Genomic DNA, 25,058 nt, shown 5'->3' on the forward strand with positions numbered 1-25,058 from the left:
CCGGGGTCGCCGCCCTCGGCCGTGGCCCTGGCGACCCGGCCGACCCTCCCGCCGTCGCCGGCCCTTCCGGCGGCGGCGGGGCTGACGGCCGAGGGCTGATCCCCGCCCGCCTCCCCATTCCCTTTTTTTTTTTTTTTTAATTTTTAATTTTTTAATTTTTAAAAATATTTTTAAAGGTTTTTAAAGTTTTTTAAAACATTTTAAATAAATTTAATTTTAAAATTATTATTTTTAAATATTTTAACTAAATTTAATTTTAAAATTAATTTAATTAATTTTTTAATTTTCTTTTTGCCACGTCGGCCCAAAACGACGCCGTTTTGGCCACGTCGGTGTGCAAAACGGTGTCGTTTTGGGCGCTTCACCGGAAATACGCCACGTTGGCGTTTTGGCCGGACTTTGGCCGGAGTGGCACTCAAGTGATCCGTTTTTCGAATTTGGCACTTAAGTGTACCTTTCGTAAGTTATGGCAAGACTTAAGTGTCCTTGGCAAAGATTATGGCACTTGAAGCGTTCTTTTGCCGGACTTTTCTATAGATATTTGAAAAACAAGGGCATCCATAGGTGTTGTAATTTTCATATGACGCCCATTTCGAAATCATAACTTTTCATTTTATTGACATAACTGTTTCACTTGGATGTCGTATGTTTTAATTGGTAAATTGAGTGCTGTAATTAAAAAAGAAAATTGCCTCAAGTGTAATCTTTGAGTTTCCAACAATTGTTAACATTTTCTAAGAGCTATAACATCAAAATGATAGATTGAAAATACAACACATAAATGAGTGTGATACGAAAGTTATGCTGCTCAAGTAATTCATTGAAAACACTCGAGTGGATGCCATGAGAAAGTTACAACATTCTCGATGATCAATTGAAAAGGTATGATACCTAAATGAGCATCATATGAAAGTGATGTTACTCGAATGTTTATTTGAAAACGCTTGAGTAAGTAAAATGATAAAGTTATAACAGCTTCGGTATCATCTTTTCGATATTTGACTCTCTCTTTTTTTTTTTAAATGATGCAAATGATCCTTAAACTTTGGTATAATATGATCATTAAACTTGAAATCTATTCAACGTAGTCCATGAATTGTAGCTTGGTATGCAAAGTTGTCTATGAATTTTTCAATTATTTAATATAATCTTTAAACTTTTGGTACTTGTCCAGCTTAGCTCTCGGACCGCATGACAAAAATCCAATGGCAACATTGCATAATGGATTAAAATTCAAAAGCAATAAAACAAATTTAAAGTTTTGTGGATCACATTAACTGTTAGGCCGAATCCATAGACCATTTAGGTCATTTACTTATTTTTTTTTCTCTCTCTCTTTTCTTTTTTTTTTTTTGGGGGGTTAGGGGGCCCATTCCTTTAAATCCGTATTCTCAATCTTCTATAGTGGGTACATCCCAACCGTCCGGGACACGTTCATTTACTCCCGCTCTCCTCCGCCTTCCGCCACCGCAAATCCCTCCGATCGATCGGCACCACCCGAAAACGACCCCGGAAAGCCTCCGCTCCCCGCGGCGGAAGATGGCGGCGAGCGACGCGAAGATCGGGAGGAGGTTCGAGGGCAAGGTCGCCATCGTCACCGCCTCCACGCAGGGCATCGGCCTCGCCATCGCCGAGCGCCTCGGCCTCGAAGGCGCCGCCGTCGTCATCTCCTCTCGCAAGCAGGTAGAAACTCCATTCCTCCTCCTTCTTCTTCGCCTTCGATGTTTCGCTTCTCGCGAGGTAGTCGCGGTGGATGCGCGGTGCGGCGATTTCGACGATGTGTTTTTGGCGGATTCGGTTTGCCTGTGATGTCTGAGGATAGCGATGCGCCTGAATGAGCTGAGGTGATCGCGGTGATGACGCCTGAGTGGAGCTGAGCTGAGTTGATTGTAGTGACGCGTCCGGTGATGGATGCGTGGTGCGGCGATTTCTACGGTGTGTTTTTGGGCGGATTTGGTTTGCCTGTGATGTCTGAGTGTAGTGATGCGCCTGAATGAGCTGAGCGGAGTTGATTGTAGTGATGAGGCCTGAGTGAAACTGAGGTGAGTTGATTAGAGTGACACGTCGAGCGATGGATGCGTGGTGCGCGAGCTTGAATTGCGGCGATTTTTGTGATGTTTTTAGCGGATTTGGTTCGTCTGTGATGTCTAGTGATAAGCCAGGATGAGCTTGGTCGATCGTGGTGATGCGCCTGAGTGGAGCTGAGCTGAGTTGATTGTAGTGATAGGCCTGAGCTGAGTTGATTTTTTCGTTAGCTATTTTTTAGCAGATGTGCTTAGAATGGGTTGAATTCGACTTCTTTTTCTGAGGAAATGGAGCTGGGTGTTGATAATTTCCTGTGCGTGTCATTATTTAGCTGGTGACTTTCTAAGTGTCATAGTGAATTACGGTTGTGTACATCATCACGTCAGATTCTGTTCGTAACAAGTATCTTATCGATGGAATTCGGTCCTTGGTGCAGTAAGCTTAGGTTTTCTGTAGCGGGTGTTTAAAAATTTGAGTTTTATATCCATTTGAAGTCACTGTCCTTTTAGTGCCATTGTTCTTCTCTCGAAACAACTCAGGGAATCATCTATAGCTTTTTTCTTATCGATTACTTATTCAGTGGACTGGAAGTGATTGGTTAAATTCGTAATCAGAAAAATGTGGATGAGGCTGCTGAAAAGCTCAGGGCAAAGGGTATAGAGGTTTTGGGCTTGGTTTGCCATGTTTCCAATGCACAGCAGAGGAAATCCCTGATAGACAAGACTGTTCAGGTGAGTAATTCTTCTCTCAGGTGGCTGTCTTTTATACGTGATCTCACCACCATGTACTTGAATCGTCTCGAATTATCCTCTCTATAAGGTTTTTATACAATCCCAAATAGCTACTGGTACAATGACAACTAGTTAGGCTAAGAAATGATGCTGCAGCTTTTGATTCTTTTTTTGTGATTGTTTACTTAATACTTTTTGGAGAAGTTGTTGAAGTATCTTGAGCATTGTATAATTGTAACGTACACCATCTGTAATGAACTTTGCTGTAGTCAATTTCCTCTGTAGCCCTTGTGTGTTGCCCCTTTTTTGGGCATTAATATGTTCTGTGATTACATAGATAGTATATTTGGATGCCTCTTACTTTTGGCATTGCTATACTAAGTTTAGGCTTCATTTGTTTCGTAAAAAATGAATAATTTAGAAAACATTTTCCTAAAAACGCTTGTATTGATTGAAATTATTAGTCAATATAAAATGTTCACATTATTGACAACAATTTATGTCTATATATTTTTACAAACGATGAAAATATTTTTCATCGAGTCATTTTGTAATCGATACAAGCATTCATTTTTTAGAAAAATGTTTTCAAATCATTCATTTTCCATAAAACAAACGCACTCTTAGATATGGTTGAGCTCTATCTTTGAAAATATAGGATTGGAAGCTTTGATGAAGACTAGCACTCAAATCATGATGGTAGATAACAATTTCTCCCTGGTTTGGATGCTCTCTATCCCTAAGAATATAATGATCAATTATTGATATGATCTGTTAAAGATATTGCCGTAGAACTCTATGGGTGACTGAGGAGAGATAAAAGTTCAGAATAATAATGTCCTTGCTAGTGGGCTAAGTGTTCAAGACAAAAACTAGGGCAACTTGGAAATGATCTTGTGGTATGTTAATTTGTTCAGATTAAACAGAAAGGTCAGATTATTTTCAGGTTACTTTTTTGCCTCGGTTTTTTCCCTCGACGTTCTTATTATATGCTTTTTTGGTTCTTTTTTCCACTCGGTTCCAGTGAAGGAAAAATATAAGATATTGCTTGCCAAGATAAATTTTATGAAGTATGTTCTTAGGTCCTGATTGATTATCCGATGCTTTGGTTGCAGAAATACGGGAAAATTGATGTGGTGGTATCAAATGCCGCTGCTAATCCATCTGTTGATCCCATTTTAGAAATCCAAGACTCTGTTCTCGACAAGTTGTGGGAAATAAATGTCAAAGCATCTATTCTACTCCTAAAGGTGACAATGTTGTGCCCAAGCATTTATACTACTGCTGAATAGACATTTCCATTTTATAATCACTTCAAAGCATTGCACCTACATGTGGCATTTGTGATGTTACCGAGTTGGGCTGGTAGCCAGTCTATGACACTGATCTGACCGAAGTCAGCCTGTTGAGAATGTCTTTGGCCGTATTGTTAGTCTTTAGTAATTTATAGAAGACTATCTCTGGACATCTAAAGAATTATCCAATTACTGAACCTGTTAAGAACCTTTTATGGTCTCAGTACCAAGAACATTGTAGTTGGACTTCTTTCGTGGGAGCATTAAATTTGTCAAAACAGTAGGTAGTTTCATTAATTGTGTGGCTGTCTGCATCTGCAAATTTAATAATTAGTTCGTGTTGAAACAGGATGCAGCACCTCATTTGCAGAAGGGTTCATCTATAGTTTTTATCTCTTCAATTGCTGGATACCAGCCACAACCTTCCATGGGTATGTATGGAGTGACTAAAACAGCCCTGCTTGGGCTAACCAAGGTCGGTACAATGGGATGTTGATCTTGTTCTTTCTTGTCCTATAAGCTAGCTTTAAGAATCTTACGTATGTGCTACATTTCTGGAAGCAACTTGTCTGTAGTCTCATGCAAAACTTGGGACTACAATAGAAGATTTTCTATGCTCAACATAAAAGGAACATGCATCTTATCACAAGCTTATATTCTCTTAAAAGAAGACATTGAGGTTGGCTGGTGCAACAACTTTGTTAGCAATTGCTTTTGTATTGCATCTCAAGCAGCCTTTTCTTAAAAATAGTTTTAAGTTTCAACTTGCTTATCTGCTTACTCTTTCAAGTTCTTCATAGGCCCTAGCAACAGAGATGGCACCAAATACCCGTGTTAACTGTGTGGCTCCCGGTTTCGTGCCTACGCACTTTGCTGACTTCCTAGTAAAAAGTGATACCATCGTAAGTATATGTTTTCCCATTCTCTCTCCCCATAGATACTTGAAGTATGACTGGTCATAGGCTCATTTTGGACTGTAATGCATTGTAGAGAAATTCTATCGAGGAGACAACGCTAGTCAAGCGGCTTGGGACAACAGAGGACATGGCTGCAGCAACCGCCTTTTTGGCATCTGGCGACGCTTCTTATATAACAGGAGAAACCTTGGTGGTCGCTGGAGGAATGCCCTCTCGACTTTAGTTCATTCCAACAGTTTCTGCAACAATTAGTTTCTCTCTTCCATTCTGTTATTGTAGCTTGTCTGACCCCCAAGACCGTCATATGTATGGCAGAATAAAACCAGCAATAATGAGTTGATGCAGCCGTCGTCTTGTACCTGCCTGTACTTCTAAAGCATAGAATGTCACATGATGTGCAATTGCAGAAAATGCCAGGTAGCGTGAAGTATCTAGCATTTAAATTTGCATACAGATGGAAGTGCATTTGTTTGACTATTGGAAAGAAGATGCCAGGTAGCTTGAAGTATATAGCATTTAAATTTCCATAAAGATGGGAGTGCGTTTTTTTAACTATTGGAAACGTGTGAAGGGCAAGATTTGTGGGGTCATTCATCCTTTTTAGATGCAAGATACCAATTCAAACATCAAGTGGTCATGCGATTCCGAAGCTTTGCTGCGTTTTCTTTTACCTTTTTCCCCACAGGATCTCATGGAACTTCACATGAAGCAACATGCTTTTTTACATTAGAATTCCCAATTGCGTGGGTCTGCCAAATTCAGTGCTTGAAGCCAACGTGAGTAGAAAATCATAAATCGAGCGAACTTGAGATTGGCTTGAACCGAGGATCGTTGACAGGGCGATGTAATTACTGTCTAGTTAACCTCCCGAGATTCTGGATTTCAAACGACAAGAAGCAGTCAGACAATGCCAGATAATATAAATAGGAGAACCTCTGCCTAGTTAGTGTGACTGGTCAAACTTAAATACCGACCAGTGTTGACTCTGACTTGATCGTACAAAACCTACCCCATTTCTTTCTTGTCACTCCTTGTTACTTCATTCACTAACAAAAAAAAATTCTCCAGTATCTAACGATGGGTATAGTCAAAGGGTGCCTATTATGGTGTGGCATACGCTCTCCTCCAATGAATCACCTCTGCAGTTTTGACTTCTCTTCCGATTAGAGAGAGAGAGAGAGAGAGAGTTTGAATGCTTCTTGTGCTAGAAACTTGGTCAAACTTAGTAATTAAATTTGCTCGGCACGCCTTGACATCTTTACCTAACTACAAGCTTAATCAGAATGCTTTGAGCCAGAGGTAATGAGGACGAATTGAGCCACCTCTAAAGGGGCAAACGAGCCAGTGATGGTTTATCTATATGGTAGGTCGCAAAAAAGTCAGCGTCCAGTTTAGCATCCACTCAAACTAATTCAGGACCATACCGCACTCCAAAAGGAGCAGCCAAAAAAGCACCATCTTTACTTGGTTATGGCAATGAACTAGTCGAGTTGACAAGACAGCCGAGATTTTGCACTTCAAGAATCATGACACGTGAGATTCAATTCACGCTTAGTGAGACCAATTAGAAAAATGTCGCAAGAGATCTATTGCTTGTCTCAAGATCTTGTAATCTCGATATGAATGACTGACAATCGATCGGACTACAATAATGCATGAGGCCTAGCAAATGAAAAGGGACCCAAGATATCACATGATGCGAACATCAAATATCTGTCACGAAGTATGGAGACGTGTTGTTAGCTGGTAGCCTAACTATCAAAGACCAAATCATGTTGGTCCACTCCTACCTCCACTTACATTGATGTGACATCAAGTACCAGGATAAGAATATTTTCCATGCACTTTGAGTGATTAAGAGCCCATTGTCAAATTTCATCTTGGTTTCCTGGAAACATCAATTCATGCTATTGAGGTCGAATAAATATAAACATCTTCACTTAGCTACCACTGTACCTTGGTGCGGGCTGATAGAAGACGAAAAACAATAATATATATTATAGATATGGCTGTATAGTTGACATTGGGTAACACGGCAGAATAACTTAGCCAAAGGCACGATTAGTGAGCACAAGAAAAAGATGAGGATTTGGCAATTTTAGTATATTATTACAGTAATTTTCTTTACGCAACAATATCAATCCTTGTAAAAAAGTGGGTCATCCATCATGCACGTCAGCACGGTCGATGATCACAATGGTCATTGGAATCTAGTAAAACCCGCCGCAAACGACTTCGATAGGATGAAGGACTCATTCAAATGAGCTCGGGACTAATTTCTAATGTCTCTGTCGGCGACCCGTTCGTCTAGTAGACCCGAGTAACATGTTCAGGGAATTTATGTACCAATATTTTACGGTGATTCTCAGGTCTTTATGTGTGTGATGTGATCAGCATCTAGCAAAATCTTATTGACCCAGCAACTCCAAATGAGATGTTGCTTTCAAGCTGAGGGACAATGTCACGATACGTCATAATCTTGGAAAACGCATGGTGGGTTTCCCAAGCACAGTGCTCGAGACTCAGTCAAGACGACCTCGATACGGTGCTCGAGAAAGTTCAGAGTCCCTTTCGCAGATCGTGACGTTAACCAGAACGAAACAAGCAAATGAAGCTACAAAGAAGTACGACGTTCCCAGCTCGATTTCCATGTTGCTTTTGTTTATGTTTGTTGACTTTCGACATGGTTCGCAGCTAGAACGGAGTCGTAACCTTAGCTCGTGACGAGGTCAATTCCCACTGCGGCAACAGAAGAGAGGAAGTTCCGAATAGATAATTCTAGGGTTAGGTACATTTTTCCTTGCGAAACTGTATATCATCATCATCAAGACGGATCGCCCTTTACTGATGCTAGGACTTGTCGCGAGCGAATTCGGAAATGAAGTCAGTCTGCCGATCATTTTCTATGTTCGAAAGAAAATGCCAAATGGGTTATTTAGAAATTACATTTAGATAACTTACCGAGACACCGATCTTAGGTATATTATTTTGCTTGCGAAAAACGGTTTAGGCTAAGCTTCTGAATCGAGCTCTCTCCAATATATTGATGGAACACAATATGCAAATAATTTTGACTAGCTCTATTACTGTTGTCACGCCATATATTTGATCACCACAAAAGCTTTAGGAGATTGATAATTGTATTTATGTTGTTCTATGTACTAATCTTTGAAAGGTTTAATTCTTAAATTGCACAAACTATTTAGTGTTTGGATTAATACCATAAAACCCAAAACTATTACATTTATAACAAATTAATCTCCTTTAATTTTTATTAAATTTTACAGTTAAATCGCCTAGTTGAATGACACGTGATAATTGATGAATGAACTAATTTGGATTTTTACCTTAATTTGTCATAGATATACTGATTTTGTGATTTTTCATGATATTAATCCAGTTTAACGAAAACTAATTTAAGGTATATATATCACAAGTGTACTAATTTGAGGTTTTTAGTGGTCAAAAAATTACTTTGGGTTAAATTTTTCATAAATATATAAATTTGAAGTTGTTGTGGTCAAAAAATTAATTTTGGATAAATTTGTTACAATATACTAATTTGAGATTTTTCTTATTATCAATCCTTTGCTAGAAATGAGAGTTTTATAGAAGTGAGCATTTTTTTTTTTTTTTTTTGCCAAAATAATAAAAGTTTCACATTTTTAAAGAAAATGTTATTGAATTAAGAAGTAATTCCCCCCACCCATAAAATAAAATAAAATGGAAGCATTATATATTCCTAATTCACATTTTTTTTCTTCAATTTATGGAAAATTCTCTAACATAATTCATCAGGATTCAAATGTATATTGCATGATGATTCTCTAAATAAAAATTTCCACGTCTGAATCTTCATTAGATGGGGAAAAACGATGATGATGCCATTGACCTTTGTATTTCATTAAAGGTGAATTGATTCTTTAATGCCCTCATGATTCAACCTCAAATGCAGTAATAATGGCAATGATGAAGCACTTTATATTGTAGCACACCATGTTAGGACATTAATGAGTCTCTCAAGAAAGGGGGGATCAAAAGTTTTGCACACTCAAAAGTGGGTAGTGAAGCTTTGGTATTTGATTTGCCTTTTCCCTATTTGCTAACAATTTCTCCTGTGTGAATTTGATGGGGGATAATTACCAAAGAAAAAAAATTAGTCTCAAATTTATTGTACAAGTGTCAATTTAATCACATATATATATTTCTATTTTGTCAACTTAATCTTAAATATTTTGATAATTTATCAATGTAGTTCTTCCATCCACATGGACATCAAATGATTGACGCTAATATGGATAATTTTTACAGTTTTTCTAAATCTTTTTCCTAAATTTCTTCCTTTTTGTTTTATTTCCTTGTACTTTTTTTTTTTTTGGGCCATGGGGTAGTAACCCTTGCTGACATTGGGTGAGGGCAATATGACCCGAAGCCTAAAGCCCACTGTAGTGAGGGCTCACAACCCCTTTCTTGAATTTGACGAGGTTCATAATGCCCTTGACTATGGCCAATGACTTCTACCAACCACCATTGAGGTTGCAAACCAATGAAGGAAAATAAGAAAAAATATTACAAAAATTGAATACATCAGCATCACAGTAATATCATGTAAGACAGTTGTCCAACATTCACATAAATGATTTTCAGTCAAAATAATTACATTGAAAAATCCTTAAAAATTTTATAACTAAATTTGTCAAATTAAAAAAAGTCAAATTTAAAAATTTAAAACTGAATTAACATCTGTGTAATAAGTTTATAATTTTTTTTTAATAATTTTCCCAATTTGGTTGCATGGTAAGATATTGAGAACTTTTATTGTAAAAATCATGGTTGGTACCTACCTACACCACGCGGCGCAACTTTCTAGGTCAAGTCACAAGAAAGTAATTTTGCACTCCTCATTTGGAACATGGATGGCTTATCTTTGACTGGATTGTGCATGTGAATTCAATATGGTTGTTACACAATCGAAAACTACAATCTTGGAAAGCTATTTCCAGTGTGGATTGATTAACGTAAAATCTTATTATTCCATCAGTTTTTTAAAAATCATACAAAATTGCCCTGTTAACTCTTTTGCACTAACTTTTTTTTTTTTTTTATCTGTTTTGGCCCCATACCACTCATGAATTTGCGATGTTGAAACCATCATGTCTTATTCCACATATCAAGTGACCATCTGGAGCATTGATTCAACAATCAACAATCAAACTCTAATGGAAATTCCATTTCCAAAACTACTATCAAGACCCATTCTACCCCTCATCAAATTGCATTGAATGAGAAGCACAAGGACAAGCTTCAAGACATTCATCACGGAGAGTCCTTGTCCAGGATATTTATCCACGAAATTACTTTTAAAATTATTAGTATCTCCTTGATTGTTCTCTCTCCGAGACTTCCGCCATTTGTCCCCGCAGCTAGTACACGCAATTATTGATGGGATATTCAATGAGCTCGATTGAATGGAGGCCAACAGAAAGCAAAACCCTAATCGCGCAATTCCAAGATGCTCGTGATCTTTTTAGATTAGACATTCCTTCCTTTTTTATGGGGAGTGATGAAGAGAGGAGAGGAAAGAGAAGGTGACAAGACAAAAGAGTGCGAAATTTCGTGAAAAGGCGATTGTTTTCGGTTCCCTCTTGGCACTAATTAATTAACTAATCTCTTTTCAAAATATTGGAAAAAAAAAAAGTTTGAGGACAAATTATTATCTTATGTAGAAATTTGTTTATCTAACAAGAATGAATCTTGCTTTTTCTTTTGTCTATTTAACAACGAAAATCCATGTCATCATTGTTCCTTCTTCTTTTGAGTACTTGTTACTTCATTCGCGCCAAAAAAATTACTACCTGACCGATTTACTTAATTTGGGAAAAATAAATAAAGTAGGAGATCCTTTTTTTTTCTATTCAATCATTCCATTCACCAAAATTAGAGAAACGAATAATCCATGTTATTAAAAAATGCAACAAAATAATTAAAAAATGCAACAAAATTCAAGGTGGAATCCAACTCTCATATCATATTGAGAAATCGAATGCAAAAAGCTTAGAGTGATCAAGTAAGAGACGCTAAACAAAGATTCATTAAAAATTTCACGAATAAGCGATCTGAGAGGCTTTAATAGATGTGGCAGTTATAATTATAAACTGGGCAAGAATGCTAGAATAAGATGCTCTTGGGGAACAACGGAAAGGAGCTTAAAGTTTGGATTGGACCACTACCCTCCTTTTCAAAAACATACTTTGCTTTAATCGAAGTCAATAATGAATAAATAAATAAAAAGGAGACAAACAAAACCCTTTTAATTAGAAGAGTGTGCTTACCACTAAGATCCCCTCAACGCATAACTAACATTTCAGAAAAAAAATATTAATTAATATGTAAAGCATACTATAGCAAATATCTCAAGCACACTCAAATATCTATATTTCATAATTCACTTTTTTTTTTTTTGGTCATGAATTCCCAACTTCAAGTACCGAGAAACGGTCGCTCGTCCGCAGACACAAAACGGCACGGCGTTTTAGCTCACATGACAACAAACCCGGAAGCGGGCCCCACCCGTCTTTCGACAGGACAGCCTCGAGATTCGAAGCCCACTTAAAACGGCGCCGTTTAGTAGCCGCTTAAACTACAGCTGCCGCAGAAATGAAACCCCACTAAGAATCGGCTGCTTAGGACTTTTGCTGGTTTATTAAATGCTGCTAAAAGTCTCGATCTAGGTTGGATTAACCCTTAATCTTGCAGCTAAACCTGCTTGCCAAAATTAAAAGTTAAGGCAAAGACCAAAAAAAAAAAAAATGGTAGCCACTGCCCATCATCCTTAAACTTGCTAACCCTCAACCGGGGGAGAAAAAAATATAACACTCCCTTCGGTGGCCTCGGAAAAGGGACGCAAAATCCTGTCCGAGCTATGGCAGGCGGTGCTGAGTTCAAATCTTCTCAGTGACAATGCCCCGACCCTACTCGAATGCGGGGGAGATGGGGGTGACCGGCTCCCCACCGCCGCCGTAAGCGGCCTAAATAAAGACGACCCAAGATCTTGAATTATCGAGAAAAGAAGGAAAACAGGGAAATCCTAAGTAAGGACGACCCCAGATCTTGAATCATCAAAAAATAGATAGCAAGACCTATACAGATTCTGCAACTTCGTTTCTGAGGGAAAAGGACCACCGAGAAGAAACTAGAAAAGGCAAACCAGCTTCCCCGGGGGGAGAGATTTAGTTTATAAATAAGAGTAGCTGCTCTTCTCCATTCTCTTTTACATAGCAAGAAGCAAAAGATGATATGTACAGAATTCAGACCAGAAAAGGAAAAGGAGGGAGGAGCAAACCAGAAGAAGAAACGCTCGCTAGCTACTTGGGCTTGTAGCGAGCGGAAAAAAGGCAAAAACTTCGAGCAAAAAGCTCGTCAGTTTTCTCCACAGATCAATTCCAAGCGCCCCAAATCCTCTCCCCGATGAAGCTCACCAGCTTCCTCACCGACCCTTTGTCCATCTCTTCCTCTCCGCCGCTACCAACCTCGCCTCCGCCGCCGACGCCGCTGGAGTTGGCCTCTTCTTTCTTGTCGCCGGGCTCGTTCTTGGACGCGCTCGGCTCGGGCCGGTTCGGCTCGGCCGGCTCGGCGGCGGGCCCCGATCTCTTCCTCCTGTCCCTGCCGTTCTTGCCCCTCGTGCTCTTGGGACTGTTGTTCTTGTTCTTGTTCTTGCTCTTGAGCTCCAGCCCGTCCTCGAAGGCATCGATTATCTCGTGGATGAGCTGGCCGTTCGGGGACGAGTCCCACCGGACCCAGTAGCTCATGTAGCACCGGAAGCAGTCGCAGGTGAAGCAAGGCGGGTGGTCGCAGTTGCCGGTCTTGTTCTTGCCGTTGCCGCGGCGGCCGTTGCGGTCGTTGAAGTGGCCGTGGTTGTTGTTGTTGTTGGAGATGAGGTAGGCCAGGACCTCCCTGTCCTGAGGGGAGAGGGCGGCGGCGAGGGCGAGGATGGCGGCGGGGAGGAGGGAGAGGAGGTGGTTGTGGTCGGAGGCCGGCGGCGGCTGCTGCGGCGGCGGGGAGGGGTGGACGGTGACTGATCTGCGGTAGAGCTTCTTCATGGTGATGAAGGTTTGTGATGGTGAAGATGGGAGAAAGTAGAGGAGGAGGTGAAGGTCTTATCTGCTATTCAAGACTCAAGAGGGATGCTGCTCTTTGATCTTTTTGGACTTTGAAAGGTTGATGAACGAGGATTTCTTGCTTTTATCGTCTCGAAATTTACACAGAACAGAGAGAAAGAGTGAGAGAGAGAGAGAGTCATGGACTTTTTTTTTATTATTAATTTGGAGTTAGGTTATTTTATATCATGCACATAGCTATATTTGATGCTGATGAAATAAAGTATACTTTGGATTAGTGGTTCCAAGGGTTACGTGTCACCCCATGATGATCTCGGTTTTGTCTTCTTCATTTTGCTTTCATTATTTTTATCATATGTTTTGCTCCTAATATATTTTTAAAAGAAGCCCTCTCTCCACGAAGTTGAAGTTGTTGAGTTGCATGTTTAATGAAATCCACATGAAATTTTAACATGAATTGCATTTAGACTCATATTTCCTTTATCCTCGATAGAATTGATGTTTTTTTTTCCTTAACTGCTCTTTTGATTGATAGGTTATAAATATACAAATACCACTAATATTTAGTTCTAGTTAATTCTACATGTAAGTGATAATCATCTATTGTCACCAACTAATTAAAGTTACATTTGGCAATCAGGATAAATATAAGATGTGATAAAAACCATTGTGATTGATGAAAAAAAATGGATAGGATTTATTATATCTATAGTATAAAATTTATTTTTCTCAAATAAAAAATATCTTAAATCAATAAAATTGTAGATATGAATAGTATTTAATTGTAATATAAAAAAATTTAACAAACAAAAATAAAGAAAAAAAATTATTTTTATTAATTTATCTCTATTGTATTTATATAATTGAAATCCTCTATATTCTATAATAGTAATACATATATGTGGTGCTTACTATTTATTACATGTGTTGGGTATATTAGTATAGTTTATTATTTAATTAAATTTTAATCAAGGAAAGATGGAAGGGGATAAAATAAATAAATAAAATAGAGGGGGAGAATTATTTTAAAATAAGTAAATAAAAATGAAGATCTCATATTTTAAATAAACAAATTCAAACTTGAAAATGATCTTTTTAATTCTTGAAGAATAAAAGGCAAGGAGATTTATAAAAGAACACTAGCCCTTCTCCTTAGCTTTGGTTCACCTTGAGCTTCACAACTCTTTGTAGCTCTTTAGTTCACGTTGAAATACCTCAACAATGACGAGAAAGTCAATACTCCTTCACCTAGCTCTCTATCCATGTTGAAACTTCACGTGAGTAGCAAAAGAGTCGAAGCACTGTACCTTTCAAAATAACAATCACTTTTCTCTCTCATACTAGATTTGGTATTTGTTGGCTAATCTATATCACCAATAACGCTATTGTTGCACATTTACATCTTTTGTCATGGCTGAATTCATGTCTCTAGAATGCTACTATAAGCTCATTTGGGGTTTAAGGTTTAGATCTCGAAGGTTGTCTCCATTTGCGTGCTTTCTTTAGCAGTGAATTGCAAAAAAATTCTTTAACATCTCTACTTATACGTGGTTGCTACTGACCAATGAACACAATAAGATATAAAACATATGGTTTTATACAGTGAATGGAATATAACAAAATTTCATGATTTTTATATTTTATCACGTCCGATTCTATCATGACTAAAAATCCCAATGATAAAATATAGCCCAAAAACATAACCGAGGAAATGGAAGAAAATGTAAACCAAGAACCCATAAATTTTAGGGAAATTGCTTCAAATAATCATGAACTCTGGTCCAATATGTAATTTGGTTCATTAACTTTTAAATTATTTGATATGGTTCATGAACTTTAGATCAATGTACAGCATCATCTCTGAACTTTTAATTTATTTAATATAGTCCTTAAACTATTGGTATATGTTCAATAGAATTCTTAAACTGTATGAAAATATTCAATATAATCATTTCATAATTATTAAAGACTACGGATTATATTGAATATTTTCATATAACGTAAAGACCGTATCAAATGTATACTAAAAGTTCAAAAGTTATATTGAATAAATTAGAAGTTTATGGATCACATTGCATGATGAGCTAAAATTCATGGATTGTATTGAATAAATTAAAAATTAAGAGATCAAATTATATATTAAATTATAGTTCATATTTTACATCATTACGTCTAAATTATATGCATTGAACTCAGCCCTCCTCGCGAATCTTTTTCAATCTAAATTTCTTGCTTTTGCCAACCAGAGTCACATTATTGCCACCTAATTGTCTTTTCTCTCTCTTTTTTTCTGCCTTTGTACTTGTCATCATGGTACTATCGTCCCATTCCCAACACATGGCTGCCATCTACTACTGCTCTTACCATTTGACTACGTTGTTGCCACTACTACAAACGATGGCGAGAGAGAGAAAGAGTAGTTAGTTCTTGTTTTCAATTTGTGAGGCCAATGGTCATTTTTATTTCAAAATTTTTAGAAAATTTTGCAAATCACATATGTTGACCAAGAGCAGAGTTTCCGCTAGACTTGTCAAACAAATAAGTCAGGTCAAGTAAAATATGTTCCGATCCAAATTAACCTATTTTCATATAATATAAATTGAATGACTTATACCCAACTTAAGTCATACTTGATCCGATCCATATTACTAAAATTCTTATATACCCAACTTAAGTCATACTTGATATGATGCATATTACTAAAATACTTATATATTTAATTTAATTCAGGAAAATTCATACCTAAATTAAGGTGAGAGTATAGAATGAGCAATTGTAAGATCGAATAAGGGTAAAATAGTGAAGAAATAATTATAGAAGTGAGTTTAGTCTATATAAGTCGTTAATCTATTTAACACTCATGTTATTTTTCAAAAAAAAAAATGTACACTACCTTTTAAACTCATTGTTGATTATATATTGAACATGACTAATTCGTATAACAATCCAACCCATTAAATATAAAATAAGAAATGGGTTTATAATCTATTTTAATGAGTATAATTTTCACTAATGATTTGTTGAAAGAGAACACAATCCTTGCTCGAGGCGATTCCCTTTATGATCATTCTTGTACCTCAGATATGTGACCACACACACTCTCCCTCTCAATTCATGTCCTTTTGCTACATTGAAGTCCTTTCCCAAGTCAACTTTGGTCGTCACTTGCCACCTTGTCCATGTAAACACGCCCACTGTTATGTCTCTCGATTTATGTTCCATTGCTAACATTAAAGTCCTCTCCTAGTCAACTTTGGTCTGCAAATGCCACCTTGCACCATTAAAAGTATATCAAGCTTTGAAGGCGCCCTCAACGGTGACAAGGCACCAAACCCCTCCTCGTGGCAAAAATACATAAATGTTATAAGTAAATTTGTTAATTTGACAAAAATGGATAATTTAAAAAATAATTTTTAAAAATAATTATTTGTATCACTGAAAATAATTATTAAATAATAAATTTTTTATTATCTATAATAATTTATATCTATGAAAATATTTATCGTTCATTTGTTTTTGTATGCGATACAAAATATTATTTTTAGAAAAATATTTTTTAAATTATTTATTTTCCACTAAAAAAGCAGAATGTAAGTGTACTTTTCACTTATGGATGCAAAGCATAATTTTGACTAAATACATAAAAAAAAAAAATATGTTTCGAAATCCATAAAACAATGATTTTTATTTTATTTTAAAGTTTTAGATTGTGTGTTTTCGATAATAAATATTGCCCTTTTTTAGTGTTATGGACATAGCAAGCGTTCGGACTCGACTTATTTTTATTATATATGTTACGCTTCAAATATTATTTTTAAGGCGGGAATCTTAGGAACGTCAAACTCAATTATGTCCGAACACTCAACAACCGCACAGCTGCAAAATTCCATATGGAAAGAGATGTTTTCCTAATATCACATAAGATGGATTACATAGGCAGAGAATTTTTTTAAATGTTTTTTGTTTTCCCTTTTTATCCATGTAAGAAATATGCTACTTCGGCAATGTATTCATGTTAGTTTTGTTTATGTTGGAAATCTGACATCTTAGTAAATGCAAAAATAGTGGAAAAATTCGATTGCACACATCGAGTATGCACAAGCTATTGCATCTCGGCCTCGGCCATCGCTAGATCTTTGCAAATAATGTTATAGAGTATTTAACATGTAAAATTAGGGGAAATGACACAATGGATTCTTGAACTTTGGTCCACTACACAATGAAGTTCAATGTGATTGTGAGCTTTTAACTTGTTTAATATGATCAATATATTTTTATTATAATTCATGAACTTTTAAATATTTTTATGTTATCTAGAGATTATGTTGAACATTTACAATAATTCATGGACCATATTAAATAAGTTAAATGTTTATGAATGGTAGTGCCTATTGTATCAAAGTTCAAGAATGAAATTGCATATTATATCAAAAGTTTTGGAGGTCATTTGTGCTATTATTTTTAAAATATGTAATGGGTGGCAAGGACAAAAAGATCACATCCCGCTCCCGAATCCTGAGAAATCGTTCAGGACAAAGATCCTAAACATGGTACGCAGGTTTTCGGACGGAGGAGATTGGAAGGGGGGCATGAAAAAAACCAGTGGTGTCCGTGTGTGTGTTGTAGTGAGTGAAAGAAGAGGTGTGGTCACTGGTCAGGTTAGGTGAATTGGGGCAGAGAGATGGGACGGGACCAGCAGCCCCAGTGGTCAGTCCCCATCTGTACCAATGTCCATGTCCTCCGTTTCTGCTGGATTGAAGAGGAGGCTGGTCAGATCAGAGGACAGCATTTGCTAAAAGGGCAAAGATTCCCCCTGCGATGTCTGTCTCTCTAGCTTGTTGGGTAGCTTGTTTTAGCCTCTTTCCCCTTCCCCTCTGGGACTTGCCCGCTTTTCTAGGCCACGTTGGAACAAGCTTTTCCTTTGGCCTAGGGTTGAGAACTTGAGATTTCCTTTTAAGTATCTTATCTTTAGGTTTCGATTCTCAAGATCATCTATCATGACACACGACTATAACTCGCATAATAGAATCTCAATTCTCGAATTTAAATCTTAAGGTATCATGTTGCGATATCATGTTGCGGTGTTATTTTAATCTCATAATTGAATTTTTTGTTATTGCATGAATGAGATTTATAAATGGTGGTCCAAGTTATCATGGTTATCACCAATATATTATTTTTTTCTTGGCTTAATTAAAGTGAACATTTGTAACAAGTTGGCCTTACTCAATACCCCACAAGAGCACGTCACATCTTCCTATTTTCTTAAATTGTAGATTCTCTCTCTTCAACCGTTTCATATATAGTGGCCAACCATACATAAGCCACATCCATTCCAAAATTGGGATTGCAACTCAAGGAGATGCCAAGAAAGCCAAGAGCATGAAACACCTTAAATCCACCGTAATAGCAAGCACGGATTTAGGATGAAGATAGCAATGATGCAAGATCGATAATTTGGCATGGATTGGCAAATTGTACTCTCGCTTATCAAGTAAATTTGAGACACGAAAGAGAGACAGAGAGAGAAGAAAAGGAAATGGTTGGAATCGAACTTGGGATCCGTGGCCCCATCATAGAGTAGCTCTAAAGGATAAAACAATCTCCAATGGGCCCAACTTGATAAAGACCACTGGTCATTCACAATGCACGATTGACCCTAAATGGAATTGGATTCCTTCACCGGCAGGAAACTTAAGCGGGTCCACTTCATTAACACCGAGTACGAACTGTGACATCAACTTCAATGGACTACAATAGAAAAGCCACAACGTTAAAGCTTTGTTCAAAAGCTTCTGCAGCTGTAGGGGTTTGAAGAAGGAAACAAAACCCAAGACTACAAAAAGGGAAAAGGAGGAAAAGGGAAAACCTGCACAAGTTTCAAAGGTTTCCAAAAGCTAAGATCAAGGCAAATCACAAGTGATGGCGAGTGGGCGTTGCCCTATATTCAGAGAAAGAAATGCGACTCGTTCTGCAAATTTGAGATGAAATCCTCGAATTTCATTTGAAAAGATACATGCTGCAAAGGTATCTTTGTGTCGAGTTTCACTATGCATCTTGTTCCACTAATATTTAAGTTAGCATCTCCAGCAAGTCCAGACTCAAAGAATAGATGCAAATCAATGTTTAGCAACTAAAATTAAACACAACATCCGCCCGAAGTGATCAGAATGATCAAGAACTCAGGATAAGTTGGGTTAAAGAGCCGAGATGAAGACTGACAGCTCATATAAAAATGGAAGTCCTGTAGACTCGTGCTTGGGTCCGCAAAGAAAGGAAACCTCTGCTTTCTCTCTTTGCGCCAATGAAAACTGGAGATGATATGTCGTATCACATCTTCCTGAACTGCCAATCTTACTTTCAATCCACATCATGGTTCCCGTCACCTGCCTTGAAGCTCAAACTCAAATCTAGAGTGCTCTCATTCAGATCTTGCCGTACCCCTTTGTTATCATCCTGAGAGGTATGAACAAAGTGAAAAAGGAAACAGACATGTTTATATTGCACAAAATAGGTACGCAAACTTTTGAATCTACGAGAGAAAGCAAGAAACGTGGTATTAATCAGCAGGGATGGCTGTTGTGTCAACAGGAAGGGAAAACTGACCACGCCTATGTTTACAAGTTTATAAGTCACTGCAGAGTATCCAAGAACCTGATAAGGAAGCCTAAACTGACTGATGCGACTCTTTCTTTTTCTCTTTGCACACATTGACGAACTCAGTCCTAGGAGGATTACAAAAGAAATGGGTGAAACAAATAATCTTGTTTGATCAAGCAAAAAATACAAGTTACAAACTGACCTGAAGCTTCCAGGTAAAGTCTATCATTCCCTAAATTATTCCTTTAAAAGATAAAACAAGAAGATAGAAAAAGGAAACAAGCACAAGATGGCCATAACATGTTACCTCACTCACTTCCATTGGTATGTTATTGATGTCTGGTTTTTCATCAGAGCCACCATTCTTGTTGTTTGGTTCAACTGAACTAAGATCGTCTTCACTTGGCTTCCCTTCATCGTCAACATTTTCCGCAGCATTGATTTCTACATCCTCATCTTTCTCTTCTTCCAGTAAAGCAATCTGACTTGACAAAGAAAATAAAATCATCCACACGCAAACCCACAACACAAGCACAATAAAATAATTTGCAAAAAATTGGTCTTCACAGAGCCAACTCCATTACAATGATTAAAACCAGCTTCTGCATGGATTTGCACAATGAATTGTGCTAAGATGCCTCTCTATTCTTTACCAGGAAAAATTAAAGAGCATCTCCATTGCCCTGGAAAAGGCTCAGCTTTGAAAATGGAAAATTGGTGTTCAAAATCAGTATCCCTTGTAATGAGCTAAAATCATTCAAATGGTAAATTTGGGCCTAGCAAGTCAGAGGTCTCACTAGCTTCTTATTAAATCTCATGCCTTGTTACACTTATCAATCATTTCCTGCTCAAAAAACAATAACTACAATAATAACAACAAAAGATAACAAGCCTTATCCCGCCAAGTGAGGTTGCAGATGACTTCTATTATGCCACTGCACTCGATGTCAAGAATCTTCAAAAACTGGCACATTAAAAATCTTATGCACAGCTAACTTCACAAGCGAAATAGCTAAAGCTCTTTTTCATTCTAACATATACTTCTGTTGTTAAGGTAAATAAGACAAAGTGGATAAGATGCATTCTCGCCACTCAACTTAACACCTAATTTTACATCGATCGCTAAATTTCATTCTATCTAAACTTGGTTGCCAAAAGTTATATTTCATCAAACGAGGAACTTCAGTTTGACTAGCAGCATATTAAGCGCAGGTAACAAAAGTCAAAACAAGGGACACAATCAAAGCTTGGATTCTATCTTTCCAATTCAAAATACTGACGACTATTTATAGCCCCAACTTATAAGGAAAAAGCCCAAAGATACCGTTGCTCATTACAACAATATGGCTCTCTCCCTATGACCTCTTACTTTACATTTCTTAGTTGACAGACTCTTCATATTTTGTTCCGTTCACTTGGTAAATTAGGTCTGACATTCCCACAAATGCATTTTAAATTTTAACTGACAAAAAGTGGGATGGGGTTTTAGTGGTGTTGGTTGAGAAAATTAGACTAATATTGGAGAAACTTTCAGTCAATATGGAGCTATGTGGTTGACTAGCGGGAGATTGGCAGTCGACCAGCATAGTCACAATAAGTTGGTTGGCCACATGCATTGATGGTCAACTAATTTATCTGCAGAAAATTCTGTTGACAAAATGGTGAGTCCTTGTTTGCTTCCCTGGTGATCTACTGCCCAGTTTACTTTTATCATCTAAGAAAAACAAAATGGACTACATGAATTCAGGTATATTCATGTAATCTTATCTACTCAACCAAAAATCTTGTAAAGTAACAATGCTTGAATAATTAAAGTCTCAGGCTGCAGACTGCTCCACACCATAAGTGGCGTAATTGCGGGATTTAACTGATTTAACCGATTTCGCACAGCTTCTAGGCATAAGTATGTATTATGAACTTCCTCAATGGTATCAGCTATCCTTGCAGATGATGCTTCTCACAAAGGGAATGTTAGAAGAGACTCTTGATTGATACATAGAGTTCTTCAAGAAAATCTCATACTTGTTCCTATTTGTATCTGCTCAAATAATTTGGTCCAATATGGTCATTACAGTCATTTTGTAGCAACCAGTAACACACATAATTCCCTTTAGAATGCATCATCATAAAACTTGAGATCCTTCAAAGAGATCTGTAGGGTTTGAAGCATTCTCTCCAACAAGATCTAGCACCTACGACCTCCATTAAAAAACCAATGAGGAATGAAGCTTTCTGAGATCCCTATCTACTGAAATTCTGATTTCAGGTGAGGAGTGTCTATACTTCAAGCTAAAATCCCTATCTACTAAAAATTTCACTTTTGGTGAGTAGTGTCTATTTTATGCTTTTCATTTTTGTCCAAACAGTATATGCTTTCAATGGCTAAGAGTTGCCCAAAATAAACTAGAAGCCAGAGGCATTTCCTTTTGCGATGATGCAAAGCCCCAAAGGGACCATTCTCTGTAATCATGATGTTTCCATACCATAACCGTCGGCCAAAACTCCTGTTTCCATGTACTCACTACCAGACATAGAGTTCCCTTGAAGATTACAATAATTGCACAACATTCATCCAACAGCACCTACTTTCACACACATATAAGCACAAAATAGGTAAAAAAAAAAAAGAAAAGAACTTTTACAAATCAAGTACAATCAGCAGTATCATGTTACCAGTAAAAATAGAGAAAATAAAGCTTAATCAGACATCAAAGTAATTTGTCCTGAACATTCCAAGAGAATCGAAAAATGAACACGAATGCAGAAACATGAGACATAATGTGCTCATGACTGAAAAATTGTTGTCATTACAGTAAGAATAGCATATTCCAGCATAAATCAACTGTCTTGCTTTCTCCACAAAAAAAGGGGGAACTTTCTCTGCTTTCTTTGACATCACCTATACCTAAAATCAAGCTTTGACATCACTAGTATAACTGTTTCTTTAAAACACTGAAGGTTAACTTTGGATGCCTAAATTGTCACATGTGCTCCATCAATACTTCGATCTTTCCTTGTCTAGCTTATATCATGACATTTTTCTTTGGCCCCCAGAACAAACAACAAGGGTACAGGCTCAAGTCACCTTTCTTTGCCAGTTTCTAAATCCAAACCCTTACCAATCAATTCCCACACATCAAGTGAGTATGTACTTGCATTTCGTCCATTGTTAACCCATCACTAGTCTACACCTATGTGTCCAGTATGACGATCCAACCTCATTGCAAAATTTAAACTACAACTACTGTCAACCAACCACTCCAACAATCAAAACCAAGACAACAAAATCCACAGTTCCAACTAGTCTATAGACATTTTCGGACAATCTCAAAGGAATACTGCCCAATTAATATTGACATAAATCCCAAAAGAAACAGGTAAAATTTCAGATTACCCACGGAAAATATATAAAATTTCTCACTTCAAGCTAATTTTGACAGAGATAACCACGCGATTCCCATTTGAGATTTTGATGCGAAACCCATTGACATTAAGAATGCAGCATATACGAAAGCTTGTAAAATTTTCTTTCTCCCATCAATTCCCAACTTTTCGCGGAAAATCAAACAAACGAAAGCACTGAACACCAAAACTACAGTTGTGCAGCGATCTGTCGCCTCCATACCGGAATGTACTTGAATTTACGCCGCGGCGGTGGCTCCTCCGCAGCAGCAGCAGCGTCGCCGTTCGTCGAGCTCTTATCGACACCGTTGCCGCTAACGCTATTGCTGTTCCCGCCGCCGCCGTTGGTATTGCCGCTCTGCGTAATCGGCGTCCACTTATACAGGACCAGATGCGAGGCGTTGCCGCCGCCGGCCGCCGCGGCGCCGTTCGAGGCTGCGGCTGCGGCTGCGGCTGCCGCGGCGGCGGCGGCGGCGGCGGCGGAGGCGGAGGCGCCGGACGGGGACGTGGACCCACTTCTTCTTCCACTTCCTCACGGGCCCGGTGAAGACCGTGGCGGGGCCGTACCGCGTGGAGGACCGGCCCAGCCGCGCCCCGACTCCCTCCATGGACGGGCGGCGGCGGCGCTGGCGGATCGAGTTCGGGTCCGCGTCGGCGTCGGCGGCGGCGGCCCGATCCGGGAGGTTCGGGGGCGGATTCCGGTGCAGCGAATCGCGGGTGCTCTCGCCGTGCGCGGACGAATGAGGTTCGTCTCTTTCCGGCTGCTTCTCTCTCTCTCTCTACAGAGGATGGCGTCTCTCGTTTTCTCTTTCTCCTCGAAGAGGCGGAGTGAGGATCCGGTGGAGCGCCGCCTAGGCTGCGCGCGCGCCGGGAGATCGGATCCTGGCCGCAGAAGAGGTTGACTGTCTCGGCTACGCCCGCTTGGGAGATCGCGGCCGTAGATTGGGTGGCGGATTTCAAAATCGCTGACCGAGACGCGACGCGTTGATGCTTTTTTTGAATCGTCGTTGCATATCGACTGTGTTAGCTATTTTCTTACCGTTTCCGGTAACTTCTCATTTTAGGAAAAACAGTAAGTTCCCTCATATGGTGTGTCTAATTTTGTAATTTCCATTAAAAAATAAGTTTAACCTATTGATTGTTAAAAATATTTATAATTTTTTTATCATAAGGCCCCGGGAAAAAAAGTAAGTTCCCACATATGGCGTGTCTAATAATAACAAGTTTAACCTATTGATTGTTAAAAATATTCATAATAGTATTTACAATTTTTTCTCGTAAGGCCCCAGCACTATACGTGAGTCTTTGCTATATATTTCATTTTTAGGTGTTGCGAACTGAAATAATAATATAGTATTAACTGGCAAAAGATGATTGTCACTTAAAATAAAGTATAGAAGGTTATGATATGATGAAATTGAGATTGTATGAAAAAATGGTATGTGATTCTTATCAACAATTAACCTGATTATCAAGATAGAGATGCTCTCCGCTCTATGCTTCGTATATTCTCTCACTTTGTTTTAGTGTTGTCAATAATTCTAAAATAGTATTTTCATGCCATATTTTAATCTTAGACTAATTTTCATGCAATAGAAGATCCCAAATTTATACATCTGTGGCAAAACTTATTTTTCATATTTTTTTTTTGTTGCTGGAGGAACCGCTTTGGCCTACAGCCGCCACATAAAACCCCCAGATGTCGCTAGCGGGAAACCACCACCCCGACGCCACGCTTAACTTACTACACAACGCTTCAGTCTCCCTGTTTCGCAGGGGCTTCGAACCTTGGCCTCCTCGGTAGAGGACAAAGGATCTACCATCCACGCTGCAACGGCCGGTGTGGGTCGAATGTGAAAGTTCAACATAAACGAGTTTGCTCGATAACGTCGTTTTGAAAAATATGTATCTCAAGAAAAATGAATTGAGATCGGAAAATATGCTAAAATCCTTAATTTTTGCCTTAATTTC

At 38.2% G+C, this 25,058-nt stretch overlaps 3 protein-coding genes across 3 annotated transcripts; 1 reads left to right on the top strand and 2 right to left on the bottom strand.

Annotated features, from left to right (window-relative positions):
- The first annotated feature begins 1,399 nt into the window (after positions 1-1,399).
- Positions 1,400-5,499, top strand: LOC104445655 (tropinone reductase-like 3). The gene is made up of 6 exons (XM_010059562.3): positions 1,400-1,683; positions 2,640-2,756; positions 3,872-4,006; positions 4,401-4,526; positions 4,852-4,953; positions 5,042-5,499. Exons 1-6 carry the CDS (start codon positions 1,540-1,542, stop codon positions 5,189-5,191), a joined length of 774 nt encoding a protein of 257 aa, XP_010057864.1. The 5' UTR covers positions 1,400-1,539; the 3' UTR covers positions 5,192-5,499.
- A 6,657-nt stretch (positions 5,500-12,156) lies between these two features.
- Positions 12,157-13,256, bottom strand: LOC104445653. Its single transcript, XM_010059561.3, has one exon. It carries the CDS (start codon positions 13,065-13,067, stop codon positions 12,405-12,407), a length of 663 nt encoding a protein of 220 aa, XP_010057863.2. The 5' UTR covers positions 13,068-13,256; the 3' UTR covers positions 12,157-12,404.
- A 5,798-nt stretch (positions 13,257-19,054) lies between these two features.
- Positions 19,055-23,880, bottom strand: LOC104445652. The gene is given in 4 exon segments (XM_010059559.3): positions 19,055-19,541; positions 19,993-20,166; positions 23,311-23,586; positions 23,588-23,880. Coding segments are annotated over 4 exon segments (654 nt in total). The 5' UTR covers positions 23,696-23,880; the 3' UTR covers positions 19,055-19,445.
- Positions 23,881-25,058: the final 1,178 nt, after the last annotated feature.

The sequence above is a fragment of the Eucalyptus grandis genome, chromosome 5, assembly GCF_016545825.1.
Source record: "Eucalyptus grandis isolate ANBG69807.140 chromosome 5, ASM1654582v1, whole genome shotgun sequence".
NCBI lineage: Eukaryota > Viridiplantae > Streptophyta > Magnoliopsida > Myrtales > Myrtaceae > Eucalyptus > Eucalyptus grandis.